This window comes from Anthonomus grandis, chromosome 4, assembly GCF_022605725.1.
Source record: "Anthonomus grandis grandis chromosome 4, icAntGran1.3, whole genome shotgun sequence".
NCBI lineage: Eukaryota > Metazoa > Arthropoda > Insecta > Coleoptera > Curculionidae > Anthonomus > Anthonomus grandis.
The window spans coordinates 15,424,366-15,439,724 of NC_065549.1; the positions used below are offsets into that span (position 1 = coordinate 15,424,366).

General features: G+C 30.8%; 1 protein-coding gene across 36 annotated transcripts in view; it reads right to left on the reverse strand.

The window, feature by feature from the left end:
* Positions 1-15,359, reverse strand: part of LOC126734862 (dystonin) — a 426,801-nt gene that overhangs the window by 145,984 nt on the left and 265,458 nt on the right. For all 36 annotated transcript variants that reach the window (XR_007660193.1, XM_050438655.1, XM_050438650.1 and 33 more), the window contains 3 exons: positions 5,195-5,382; positions 4,977-5,132; positions 53-198 (listed from right to left, as the gene is read on the reverse strand). Coding sequence is in view for 35 of the 36 variants with exons in the window: in XM_050438655.1 (XP_050294612.1) it covers positions 53-198; positions 4,977-5,132; positions 5,195-5,382 (490 nt within the window). In the remaining variant the exon portion in view is untranslated. The remainder of the gene's footprint in view (positions 1-52; positions 199-4,976; positions 5,133-5,194; positions 5,383-15,359) is intronic.

The window sequence follows — 15,359 nt, forward strand, 5'->3', positions numbered from 1 at the left end:
GAAGAAAAATTTTCAATATAATTCACTTTAACCACTAATTTGGCGCCCTTACCGATGAACTTTTTCTGCTAATCTTTGTAATTTCTCAAGTCGTTTAATTTCTTCGATAATATGCCTGTCTCTCTCTTGATAAGCGTTCATTAATCTCTGCCAGTTCCTCTCGATATTCTCGATATGGAGTTCTGGCTCAATATCCACCTAAATGAATAAAAAAATAGTAAATATCAATATGAATGTGTATGAATTATGTATTCAATAGTATATTTTTTCTTAATTTCTATGAACCATCAGATCTAAAATTACAGTACAAGTTACAAAAGCTTACCCTAATACCACCGATACACAGCGATAATAATAGGAAAGAAATCGAATATTAATAGTATTGACGACTTTTGCTAAAAACAAAATATTGATAGTTCAAATAATGATCAATAAAGTATTATATTTTTTGGGCAACAAGTTCATAGATGTCTCTAAGGATATAAAGACCTTAGCAGTTATCGGATACTAGAGGGGCCGTTGTTATTGACAAATGCTTTATTAATTTTCAGATTTTCCTAAATATTTAAAATATTTTTTAATAAATATTTTTGGCGATCTTAATGTCAGTATTATATTACTTCAATGTCCCATAAAGACCCATCATTACTTTGTTTTTTATATAGAATACATCATAATATTAAAAAATTAACAGTTATTTATTGTATAAATGGGATGCATGCAAAAATCTACTCTTTTTTATTATTAAGATCCATCTCAAACCCAAAACTCTATTATCTGTAGTGATCATCACAGATAAGAAAACTATAAATTCAAGATAATTTTAAAAATAATTGAGAAATTAGATGGGGTAAAAACTAAAAAAAGACAAAAAACGACAGTTTGTCGACTTTTTAACTTTATTATCTATCTCCCACCGAAGAACTGCAGAAAATTTCAATAAGGTGGTGCTTACCGTTTATAATAATCATATAATACATAATCACATAACCACATAATAAAACTGCGATTTCAAGTTAATTCTGGTAAAGAAAGAAGATGCGGTAAAAACTGAAAGAGGTGGGCAATTAATTCAGTTCGCTATAGAAAATAATCTCACCATAATGAACACAACCTTATACATAAAGACTCTTCACATGGACCTCACCCAATAAGCAGTATAAAATTCAAATAGATTTAGAGGATAAAAATGAAATGGAGGTCATCGATCAACGACATGAAGACGAAACCAAGCTTCCTATGTGGGTCAGATCATAAACTACTACAGGCCGATTTCAAGATCAAAGTCCAAACAATGAAAAAAAAAATAAATCTAGAATAATAAGAAGAAAACCGTTAAAACCCAAAGCAGCAGCAAAAAATTGTATGAAGAATATTACAGACAAGCTAAAAACTAGATACCTCCAAAGAGTCAAATCGAATCTGGCAGGAAACAAAAAAATGGATCACGAAAGCAGCAGAAAGGTGCAAACAGGACGACAGAAGTGTAAAACAAAAACAAAAACATTGGATGACGGAGGAAACTATATGGAAGATAGAAGAAAGGAGAGAAATCATTAAATAAAACTCATCAATAGAGCAAAAAAATTTGAAGTTGAAAGAAATAAATTTGCAAATCAGATAATTATGCAGGGGAGATAAAAATAATCAAATAATCAGAATATGCGAGGAAATAGAAAAATACCAGTGAGTCATATGAATTATATAAGAAAATAAAATATCTAGCATACAAAATATAGAGGATTTGAACGACAACTTTGTGGGAAATGCAACGGGAATAGCAGAAGTTTGCAAACAATACTGCTGCAATCTATTCCAAGATCCAGCACATACAATACAGAAGACGGACGAAATATAACATGAGCTAAATATACAAAGAATAGAAATAGAGAAATCTAGTAAAAAACTAAGAACCCCATAATCGCGAAAATCATTAAGGCTACATGGGAAATCGGAATCGACACAATACACGCAATAGGCCAAAAGATATGGCAGTCATGTGAATCAACATTTATGCCCCTATAAAAAGGACCAGACACATGTTATCAAGGTACTAATTCAGCATAATTAACGAACGCCTAAAGTCATCTCTCTTATGCCTAGAAAAAGGGCATGTGCTAACAATTCTTAAACATATGACAATTCATTGAAAAAGGACGCGAACTCAATACGAAGATCTATGTTGTTGACTATCGTCAACAGAGTATCGTAAGGCACTTGATTCAGTAAAATAAAGACTTTCACACTTAGAATCTTAACTCACCCAAAATCTTAATGACAATAACAGCGCTAAAGTAAGAGTCACTAAGATAGACTCAGAAGCCTTCACAACTAAGACAGGAGTGAGACAAGGCTGTATATCCCTTACTTTTTAAAAATCAATGAATCTAAGACAAAAGTTATAAATATAGACAGAGCAAATCCTACCGACAGCATGATCCAACGGATCATGGGTTACGAAGCGGTGAAGAAATTCTAATACCTCGGATCAACAACAAATACCGGACAATGCGAACCTGAAGTTTGAAGGCGATTGGCAATGGCATGTACTGCAACCACAAGGTTGACTACAATTTTGAAAGACCCAAGCATAACTAAGAACACGCTAATCTTTCCTATAGCAACGTACGCAGCCAAGAACAAAATCAATACTTTTAAATGTGGACATACCATGTCCTGTGGACTGCACACCGTACAAACTAATTAATCTCAAAAGAACTCGGCATAAAGGAAAGGCTAATCACGGCCATATCCCAATCATATCTCAGATTCTTTAGATTAGACATCTCGCGAGGCGTGATAATACTATAAAGACCTTGGTAATTTAAGGGAAAATGAAGGGACGCCCTACGAGGGGCAGATCGCCAGTGAGGTGGATAGACCAAATGAAGATGATAACACGACAAACATTACAAGAAGGTACACACTCAGCTCAAAATAGAGATCCCGAGAACCCGACCAACTACTTAACTCATGATACCACCATACCCCTACGAGGGGTGAACGGACTGACGAGAGAAAATGAAAAAAATGGCCAAATATTAACACACGTTTGACTTTCCTATTTTTATTCTCCAGACAGCCCACCTTAACTGGTGTACATAAGAAGAAAAGTATAAAGCCTGTCCTTGGTCCTAATCAGATTCCTTAAGGGTGTTATGAGTATTAAATGCTAAAGAAACTCTATAAGCTGAGAATAATGAAGCACCCAATAAGAGCTTCTCAGTTCATTTCATCTCCAGAGACATCGACCAACTTGTTGCTAAAAGAAATTAAGTACTTTATCAATATTTAAGTTGTTCACAATTATTTGTTGTGATGTTGCTGGTTAAAGATTATTAAACAACAAGTAGAGAAATCCTCAAGAAGAAGCATCAAAAACTTGAGTGAATCCGCATACAGACGCAGTTGCAAGAGAGGAAATAAAAGGAGCTGTGGAAGTGACAAACAAGACACTTCTGTTCAGAATCGCCTAAAGAAGAAGCAATGGATGAGGGATGAAATCCTTGATATGATGAAGGAAAAAAGATAACATAAATGCAAAAATCAAATGAAGTATCAGAAAACACTTCGCAATATAAAAACAAACATAAAGGAAGCGAAGGAACTGACTGAAGAAGAAATGCGGTGAAATTGAAGAATGTGACAAAAGATATGATTACCACAACATGTAAAAAAAAGATCAAAAGGTTAACGATTAAACGGAAAACCAATAATCCCCACCCGAGACTAATAGATACAGACGGAAACTTTTTGTCTGACTTTAGGCTCATTGACATATGAAAAGATTACATAGAACGTCTTTTTTTCGATGAACGCAGAGCTACATTCTACTATTCTACATTCTGGACCCGAAACCGTAAAGTCTGAAGTCGAAAAAGCCATTTTATCGATAAAACACCAGGCCCCGACAACATATATACAGGGCGAGATCATAAAACTGCTATACGAAATTGATGAAATTTGCGATGCCAAATTTTTACAAAAATCATGATAGATCATAAAAGATATATCGGAGTCACAATTCGGATTCCAAAGCGCATCTGAACAACTCTTCAGAGAAGCACCGGAAGATATTTCAGAGGGTATCAAAATGAACGGAGAGATAATCAATAAGATATTCGATATGCTGATGTTATTATCGCAAATAACTGTAACGAGATTCAAAAATAGACTCAAGCAATCAAAGTCAGGAATATGACCTAGAACTAAATACAGCCACAACTAAATGCATGTTTATCAGCAGAACACATTAACCTCCAATGCAATTGACAGTAAACAATTAAAACATAGAACAAGTGCACATTCACATATCTTGGAACCAGAGTAAACACAAAATGGGATCAGTCAACAGAAATAAGAATACGAATTGAAAAAGCGCAAAACGTGTTCAAAAATATGAAAAAGTGGTTTACAAGCAAAATTTCAAAAAGGCATGGACCACAACAGAAGCCACCTTGAAGAATGTAGAATCCTTTGAGCTGTGGATATATCACCGCATTCTTCGAATATCCCAGACTGACCATACGACCAAGGTGGAAGTGATAGACAGAGAATAGACAAAAGCAAAGAAATAATCTTCATATTATGGTCTACGTCAATGGTTCGGACTAACTTCGACCTAACTATTCAGAGGCGGCCCAATGTCAAAATAGCCTTGATAATAGCCAACGTCTGACACAGATAAAGCAAGGAAGAAGAAGATATCGCTATTGATCAATATTATTTATTTGTTTGTTCCTTTTGCTCGTGTTGGGGTAAGCTTTTAAACCTTTTTATATTTTTTAGAAAGTTCATAACTTGTAATTGTAATTTTAGGTCACCTCAATAAAACATAAAAAAGCTTATACTATTCATTAATGGTCTTATTGACTATATTTAATTTAATTTAAAAATGAGTACTAACTTTCGAAAGAATGAATTTTTCATTTAAAGTCGTCAATATACAAAAGCATTATAAGCAAAAAAACACCTACTTCTCCAACAGTTTTGAAGTACTTCTCCAAATCCCTAAACAACTGATGGCAGTATCCCTTGTCCCTCTGTCTGGGTGGTATCTCTTCAGTACGGAATCGTGCAGATTCAGTAGCGAGTTTTTTCATTTCAATTAGAGTGGGAGGGAAGTTACGATCCTAAAAAAAAAATTAAATTGTTTCTCTTCGAATATTGAGATCATCCGTAGTCTAAGTTTTACCTGCATGAGACTGAAATTCTCCCTCATCCACATGTGAAGACTAGACGCGAGCTCCCTGTATTCCTGCATTTTTTGCTGGGCAACGGAGTCGTAAAGGGGGTGGATGGGGGGCGGTTCCGGGAACACCTCGTGCAACGATGAGATGTAAGTGATGAGGGATTTCTCGTCGGGTTCGTGGGTATCAACATCTGGAATTTATTTAAATATTTAGAAAACGTTTATTAGCACATATTTGCAGTTATATTGAACAGTTCTGTTTAGTATATTTATAGTTTTTTAGAAATCTAGGTTAGTCAAATTAAATCAAAACAAAATCATTTATTACCAATAAATAATTCTTAATGTCTAATACTTTGTGACAAAAGGTATTAGACTGCGATTATAAAAACCGATTGCCTCGATGTAGACGTCTACGTGGAATAACCCTTACAAAAACTAATTCAAACAAAAAATAAGAATCATGGCAAGGCAATGGCACCGAAAGAAAGAAAGTCGTAGAGAAGAGGAGCGCAAAAGTAATACTATTAAATAATAAATACATCTTATCATTTAAATGTCATACAAAACATAGTAAAAACACAAAGAGGGTGTATTAAGTTGATTACACTTATTTATATGTTATGTATATTTTCGACTAAGTTACTTAGAGAACATAGACTATTTTAGCGAATTTAAAAGGTCAGTTTATCAAGTCAGCATGAAGACATTACAAATCAATTATGAACAATAAAAATTAGAAATGATGCTGTAACTAATTCAAACATAACAAAATATCAAAAACTTAGTGAAATAAAGATACTACTATAAACTCTGATTAGTTATAAGGCCATTTATAATATAACTTTTGAATTTATGATAGCTTGATAAAGTTTTTTGCAAAATTTGGTAAATTGTGCCGCATTTGTGCTCCTACTACTAAGATAAATCGATGCATGTAATTTAATCGCTGTTGAGGTACTAGAAAGTTCGTTTGAATACTTCTCGTATTATACTGGTGAGTAGATCTAGAGAATAAAGCCCTCAAATATGTAGGTTGTCCTGATTTTAGAATTTTGTAAATAAAATTGTACTACGATTACTCATATTTAATATCTGATGCTTATTTAAAAAATTGAGTTATATGTGACCTGAAAGGTATTTTTTATAAATTAAAAGATTTGTTTTTAGAAATAGCAAAAGTTGAACCGTCAGAATAAACTTTAAAGCCGTAATTATTCAGAGAAACAATAAGATGGTTATTTATTACGATTTCCAAATAAAAGTTGGGAATTAAATATTATACCTAAGATGTTAGTTTTCTACTGACAGAAGGAATTATGTTATTATTTATTTTAATACTGAAATTTTTTTTACATATATGGATTCAAACTATTTTTTCCAAAGAATTTCATTTACCAAGCTTTTGGACGGATTTAATTTTTAAAGTGTGATCTTTATAAAATTAAGCTATGCTCTCAATGTCGGAATTTAACTTAGTGTTAAGCCTTTCGCATATTCAATAGACAATGAAAATCCTATATATATTTAGGAGTAAGGAGTCATCAGTATATTGCTGTGTTTTAAAGTTTAGAACTAATCTATTCATATTAGAAACATAAATTTATTAAAACAATGAACTTATTATCGATCCCTATGGAACATCCATTCTTGAAGTCAAAAAATCAGACTGCTGCTCGAATGTTCTATTACCATTTGCTAATACAGACTCAGGTCTATTATTTAAGTATGCTTCAAAAAATGTAAGAGTATATAATTTAATTTAGACAAGAACATAGTATAGTCAATGGTATCAAACGCCTTGTTGAAATCTATCACAGCCATACAGGTAGTTAATTTATTTTCTTCACTGCTTCTGATGTCATTGACCATACTTACCAGACTTGTTATTGTGTTGTAATTTTTTCTAAAGCATGACTGAGATGATATAACATATATCATAACAAAAATAAATATATTTTTCAAAAATTTTAGATAGCACAGATCTAAAGCAATATTACAATATTAAGGATCTTTAACTTTGCAAATAGCATCTTCCTTCCATAATGCTGGGAATGTATTGTCTAATATACAGGAGCTGATTAAATGTGTAAGTAGATTGATGCATTAAAGCAGACACATTTTGAAATTCCTGATAGAAATCCCGTCTACAACTGCAGCGTTACAGCTGATGCCAATGATTATCTTATTAAGTTGCCGTTCATCAATTAGCCTTAAAATAAAGCCATTTGAAAAATTAGAACATATATTTTGTAAAAAAAATCGCGGTATCTGAAATATTCGTTGGTTTTGTTTTCAAACTTTGATTGTATTCAAAAAAGTATCATTTATTAATATGCATTTTTTAATTTATGGGGTAGATCATAAGACTTATTATTACGCGATTGAAGTTTACTGATATCTTTTCAAACCATCTGGTTATTGTTGTTCACTGAAATTGAATTAAGAAATGTATTTTTTTCTGATAATCGTGTGTTTCGTAGAATTTCTCAGTTGTTTATAATAATTCAAATTTAAAAGTTTTACTTTTTTACAAATTTGACCAGAATAAAGGTCAAACGAATTTGGTCAAAAAATATTTGTTTAATGATAAATTAAGAAAACGACATTTCAATCACAAAAAAAAACAAAAATAAAAGTTTTGTTTTTTGTTTTATTTTTTTTTTCGTTTTTTATGTATTGTAATTTAACTTATTTATTATTTTACTATTAATTTTGTAATTTGTTCCTATTTTTTTCTTGGGGTTGTTATGTTTTTCAACATATGTACTTCCTAGTAATCTTTTTCTCGAAAACTTCTTGTAAATTCCATTTTGATGATGCCCTAAAAGTCGAAAGATGAGTAATAATTTTAATAGAATATTCTGTAATTTTTATTTTAGTTTTTTTCTACTCCTTTAACTTTAAAAACACCATGTCTCTTTTTTATTAACTAATTTACATTCATATACAGGTTGTTTCACTAAGCGTATATAATAAGTCTTTTAAAAATTAGGGCCACTTAAACAATTAGACTTTTACTACCTTCCCCTACTTTAGAAAAGTCCTGTCCAGTCCTTTTAATTTGTCTTTAAAATCAGAAACATTTCCAGATTTATGGAAAGCTTCAAAAATTATTCCTGTACATAAAAAGAATGATAAAAATAAAATTGAAAACTATCGGCCTATAACTATTATCAATAATTTTTCAAAGTGTTTTGAACGAACTCTGCATTCTATACTTTATCCACGCATGAAAAATATAATTGATATTCGCCAACATGGATTCATGAAGGGTAGATCAACTACCACGAATTTAGTTACTATAACCGAATTTATTGCCGACTCAATTAACTCAAATTCTCAAGTAGACGTGATATACACCGATTTTTCTAAGGCTTTTGACCGACTTGACCACAGCATTCTCATAAATAATCTTGATCAATATTATGGCTTTTGCACACAATTAAATAATTTTTTTATTTCCTATTTAACAAAACGCATACAGCATATTGAGTGCTATGGTCATACCTCGGTTAAAATAATTCCCACATCTGGTGTACCTCAGGGCTCAATTTTGGGGCCACTATTTTTTTATTCATTTATTAATAATATGTCCAAGCATCCTAAAGTGGAAAGTCTATTGTTTGCTGATGATAATAAAATATATTTTAAAATCAACAATATCTCTGATTGCCTTGTACTTCAAAATGACTTAGCCTCATAAACACCTGGTGTAAAAACAACAATCTTCCTCTGAATGTTGTCAAGTGCACTGTGATCTCATATACTTTGAAGAAAAATCCCATACACTACGAATATTCTATAGACAATGTACCTATTCCTAGATCAGAGGTGTTAAAGGACTTGGGGATTACATTCGATACCAGTCTATCTTTTGTTCCACATATTGCAGATATAGTGAGCCGAAGCTATAAAATCTTGGGATTTATTATTCGAAATACACAGCATTTTAAAAATATATTTACGTTAAAACCATTATATTTTTCGCTCGTTAGAACCATTCTTGAATATGCTTCGCAAGTTTGGTCTCCTTTTTATCAATGCCACATTCAAGATATCGAAAATGTCCAACAAAAATTTTTGAAATATCTCTGGTTTCAATGTGATAAAGTGTATCCGGAGATCGGTTTTCCACATCAAACTTTACTTGACAGATTTTCCATACGACCGCTTAATGTTCGACGTAAATCAGCTGATCTGCAGTTTTTATATAAATTGGTAAACCACTTGATCGACTCACCAGACTTGTTGGGAATGTTAAACTTTCACCTTCCAATGGTCTTAACAAGGGATCCTCCTACCTTTTACTCAACAAGCGCCAGAACTAATATTTCTAAATTTTCTCCCTTGCGCAGAGTTGTGGCTATATATAATGCTGTGCAGAGCCAGTGTGACATATTTAGCTGCAGCATTAGAAATATTAAAAATGTAAACTTTGTAGTTTAAGTTCATGAAATTGTTATCTTTATTGATTGTACGTTAGTTTTGTATTTGGATAGTTAATTTTAAGTTGTAATTATGATATTTTTCCCACTAAATAATTGGATTTTGTAATCTGTTTATGTGGTGTAAATAAATAAATAAATAAAAGTCGGTACGCCAATGAGTTTTTGACCAAAACGATGGAAAATATTCCAAGGTTTCTAATTATATTAAAAAAAAAGTACCTTAAGCTGACGTTTTCCAGAAAAAATTAGAATGTGGCCAAATTTCGAACTTAAAAAAATTTCCAGCATTTTCCCTCATGATGCCAAAAAAAAATTCCAATGATGTCAGATGACAGTTCCCAAGATACTGCGATCGATCCACGCTTAGTACAACACCCTGTATAATGTGTCTCTTCTTTGCTTATTCGGAAAAGAAAAACAGGTTTTATTTTTTTTAAAAATTCTACATTGTGTAACATATATTTTATTTTTTTTTCTTAATATTCCAGTAATTAATTTTCTCTTCTTGTACTTTTTGTAAGACCCGATAATGCCCTATTTAAAGTCAGACATATGCAATGTTTACAATAAAATCGCTTGTAATAATAATTTTGTTTTTTTGACCCTTTTGTTAAAAAAATATTTAAATTTTTTAGTTAATTTTGTTCTTCTTTTTAGTTTAATATTCTAGTACATTTTATTATTTTTTTTTCAAATATTTTGACTTTTAATATTGCCTACGTACTTGATTTTGTGTTTGTTCTTTGACCATTTGGTTGTGAAAGGAAAGATTTTATTTAAATATTTAGCATTCAGCATTCCAGTTTTTTTGGTTAATTTTATTTTTCCCTCTCACTTTCTACTTCCAGTAGAAAATATTATTTTTACCTGTAATATCTGATGACTCCTTACTTTATGTCATAACACGCGCCATTTAAATCATTTTGTGTCTCTTTTTTGACGACTTGGTTATGAAAGGAGAGATTTGGTTTAAATATCTAGCATTCTGCATTAGGTTACTTGTATTTAATTTTTCTATTAAGATTCTATTAAATAATTCTTTGGGCGAAAACCTGCGATATATTAATTTTCTCTTTTTACGATCCGATAAAGTCGTGACTAATGTCTAAACCCGGGAAATCTTAAGAAATACATTTTGGATTTGTGACCTTTTATTTTAGGTTGTTTTCAAAATATTTTTAAAAAATTCTATTATTTTATTTTGTTACTGAATAATTTATAATACCCGAAGGTGCCCTCATTAAAGTCAAAACGCGTAGAATGCTTACGATTAAAAAAGTATGTTAATTCTTTTTTTCAATTTATTTAATTTAATTCAATATTCATTAATGTTATTGTGAACAATAAAAAGGTAGATTATAATGCTTATAACAGCTCATTTTACTTCAATAGCATCTAGATAACCTATGTGAACAAAAAAAAAACAATGAACTCTAACTGTATCTATAAATAATAGATTAATGAAAAATAGTGACAATGTATACAAAAATCAAGAAGAATGGAGAAAAGAAAAAAGAAACTCTTCATAAAATCAGCCAAAATAAGAGAGACACACATAAAAGCTCTTGCTTCAAACAGTACTTTAAATAATTTCAAGTTTTCCACAACATACGTTTTACAATTTCTTTAAATATTTTTTAATGCTTCTTATTTTTAGTCGAATAATATTAGAGATCTGAGAGACAAATCTAAGATTTATATATTTTTTTCCTTTTTGATATTTGAATGTGTTTATTTTATTTTGCGTGATCTAGATAAAATAATAAAGTTTTTAAGAGTAAAAGAACATTCTAGTATTCAGTATTTTATGATTATGTTTATTTTTCTTATTTGTTACTTTAAGTATATAGTTCTGAACCACATTTAACCGTTTTAAAGTGTTTTGATATACGAGTAGAGCACACAATTATTCCTTACCATATTATTGACTTGACGAGGACTTTATATACCGATGTTATAAGTAATTTGTTTAAAATGCCTGTCAATATATAAAATTTATGAATTAATTTTCATATATTTTTTGGTAAAATAGAAATTGTTTAAAAAAATCGTCTCTATTTGTGGCTTATTTTGCTAAACAAACAGACTTAAATTTTTATTTATTTATAAATGGTAACTACGAATCTCAACGTCAATAAACACATAATATATTTCAATATTTAAAATAAATATTTTTCTTATAGAGTGAACACCCTTTTAAACCAATTATAACCCCAGTCTAGCCTATATAATTTTTCTTCATTATTGGATTACTTGCAAGACTTCAATTATCGGGCTTCTGCGAAATTCTTTTTCAGTCATACATCATAATGTAAATAAAAAGTGAAATTTTGACGTTAAAAATTACAATCTCTATATACTTTAATCCTTATCAGCGGTTACATAATATAGACAAAATAAGATCATCAGCAAACAGCTGACTAGGATGGTCGGGATCCGCCGTTTCGAATAATTATTATGAAAAATACAATCACGAACGTATTACTGTAGTTAACCCAGTAATATCTCAAGGCTATGCAGGTTTAATTGTTGAAAATTCACGGTAGCGTAAATCCGCTTTTTGTGTAAATTTATTTGACCGAAAGACATTATGTACCTGTGAAGATATTTTTGCGGTTCTGGGTTTTTGGGACATTCATTTTAAAGTTTACAACGTTTTTAGCAATATAATGAACTGTGGAAAAAAAAGACAAATTTACCGAAGTTAAAAAGAAAACATCGTAGTTGTTCCTCTTGTATTATAAAATAACCGAGATGCTATAAAAAGAACCAATTTTTTAATTGTTAAAATTGCACTTGTTTTTCTGCTAAACTAACTGCTAACTAAGACATCATTAGCTTTTAAAAATGCAAATTAAAATATTATGAATATGGTACGATTTTTGACCTGAACTACTAATAGTTTTTTTAAGCATCGCTAGTGGCGCGCACGTGTTGTTAATACAAGAATTGCAACTATTTTTTGTAGGTGTCTAGGATGGATATATTAATCGGTTTATAGAAGTTTTATTATAAGAATTTGTCGCAGAAAAATGTTGCGTTCTCAATTTGCTCGATTGCAGGCTTCACATATCCAATTTCACGGCTTGGAAATTATTTTTTCCTGTAATGGCCTATTTTTTACCTCTCGCTCAATACTCCTTAATGCGTGTTTGCTTTTAAGTTTCCAATTATTAGGAAAAAACGAATTGCAGCAATTTGTGTATCAAAGATAGCATTAAAAAACAACAAAGATGTTGCGTGCCTACGTCACGAGGGCGCGCACGCATCGCCAAATGAAGATGCTTCAATACCCTACAGCACGAAAATAAAAAAATTATTTTGCTTTCATTGACATCATCATCATTTTATTTAATGTTTTACCAGAAAACTAAGTGTCTACATATTTTCAAAAGTCATTCAATTTTAAATCTTACTAGACATCACTGAGTTCATCAAGCATTATCAATTTATAAATTTTAATTAATAATAACTTTTATATTTAAATTAAATCTCTTTGAGAATTATGGACGATTTTTTCATATAAGCATCATCAAGTTTAAAGGTTCAATATGGCTCTTCTTCCTTATAGTAAAATCGCAGTTTATCCATATCCTAGAGGATATTAATTTTCATACAATTAAATGAAACTCCTCCCCATTAAAATCTATATACACCATATAAAGTCCGTCTTAAAAAAAATTACATCATCGGTAAGTTTTTGAATGGAACACCTTAGTTTTAAATATTTGTAGGCTACAAATTCTTCAAAAATTTGATAAATAATTATCGAATTATTAGAAGGAAAATTTAAATTTAACTTAACCTTGTCTTTAATGTTAGGATACAACATAATAAATTATTCAAAAATTATAAATTATTTGTATATTTTTATTAAAAACGTTAATAAAATCGCAAAAGTGTATTTTTTTGGCTGTTACTTTTAGACAGGTCAAAACGGAGTCCACCGAGTCCACGTAATAAATATTAAAAGTACTCAATAAAACCTTTTAAATGAGGTAACACAAGATTTCTATTTAATGCATTTATTCAAGATGGCGCTTATGTGTTATTTTGACATTTAGAACTGTCGTTTTTATGTCAAAATAAAATAGTGACGCATTTATTTTCGTACACTGATTTTTACCTATTCAAAAATCATAAAAATGTAAAACGTTAAAATAAAAAAAAATGCTTTTTTATTAGGCCGCCATTTTGAAACGAGTTAAGATATGGGTCTAATATTTCAGGATTATAAAGTACTCATTGAGACCTTTAAAATGAGGTACCACACGATCCCCCTTTTTATTTAAAATTTTTTCTCAAGATGTCGCCCAGCCGCCATCTTGGAATTTACAACTACCTAGTTTACAGTGAAAAATAGTATCTATAGACCAATTTACTTATGCCAAGTTTCAAAAATTTTTTTTGACCCGTTCAAAAAATAAATGGGGGGGGACTTCAAAGAAAAGCACTGTATATATACAGGGTGGTCCGGTTTCGATGGCGGAAAATTAAATGGCCGACGGAGAACGAAAAAATAATAAGTTTGCTATTATAAATAATATTCGAAAAATGATTTGTTAAAAAATTACAGGGTGTCAAAATTCTAATAAAAAAAATCAATTTTTTTTATTTTTCTTAAACCACTTTAGATGTTTTAATGAAATTTGGCACGTTTGGACAGTTAATCAAGCTGCATCTTTTTGTGCAAGAATTATTAATTTTATTCACCAGTGGCGTGTGTGCGGGCCGACCTTCATACAATTTTAAATAATTTTAATTAAAAAAATGATGCGCCACTGTTTTTTTTTTAAATTTCTTCTCTAAAAAACATCTCTTTACTTTTTGTCGTACGACACACTGTTTGCGAGTAAAAAAATAAAATTTTATAAATGCTGATTTTTTTTTATTAAACAAAAAATATGAAAGTACTAAATTTAATTAAAGACTAAATTTTTCTGTTGGGTTCTAAAAAAGACACAAGAATCTGGATTCCAAAATTCAAATAAATAATGAATATAATAATGCCGGCAAGAAGGCAATGCATGCATAAAACAAAAGACGGTTTGTTTGTATTTTATTGTATGACAGTTAATTATTTAAGTAAGTCAAATTATTGCGTTGGTTAACTTATTCATTTTGCTATTGTTAACAGTGTTGTTAAAAGTATTGTGAAAAATGCGTTTTTCAAGTAATAAATACGCTGATATTCATTTTTGTTACGGATTTTGTGATGGAAATGCGGAAGCGGCAGTTCCTGAATATCGAAGACGGTATCCAAATAGAAGAATTCCAGATGCTCGCGTGTTTATTAGAACACATCAAAAATTTAGGAACTTTGGTCTACGTGGTAATAATGAACAATACCGAAACCAGAGAAATAATAATGAAAATCGTGTACTGCGCACTTTTGATAATAATCCAAGGCTGAGCTCTCACAAGGCAGCTCAACAACTACAAATTCCTAAATCTCAAATATTGCGAACCTTACACGCTGACCACAGGCATGCATATCACCTACAGCCTGTTCAGGGTTTACACCCTGGTGATGCTGAAAAGAGAGTAAGATTTTGTTAGTGGCTTTTAAACTCAACAGAGGAAAATCCCGACTTTTTACACAAGATACTTTGGACGGATGAGTCTTGTTTTACAAGACGCGGAGTGATAAATTTTCATAACATTCATGTTTGGGCACAACAGAATCCTCATGCAATTCGGCCAAGATCGTTTCAAAA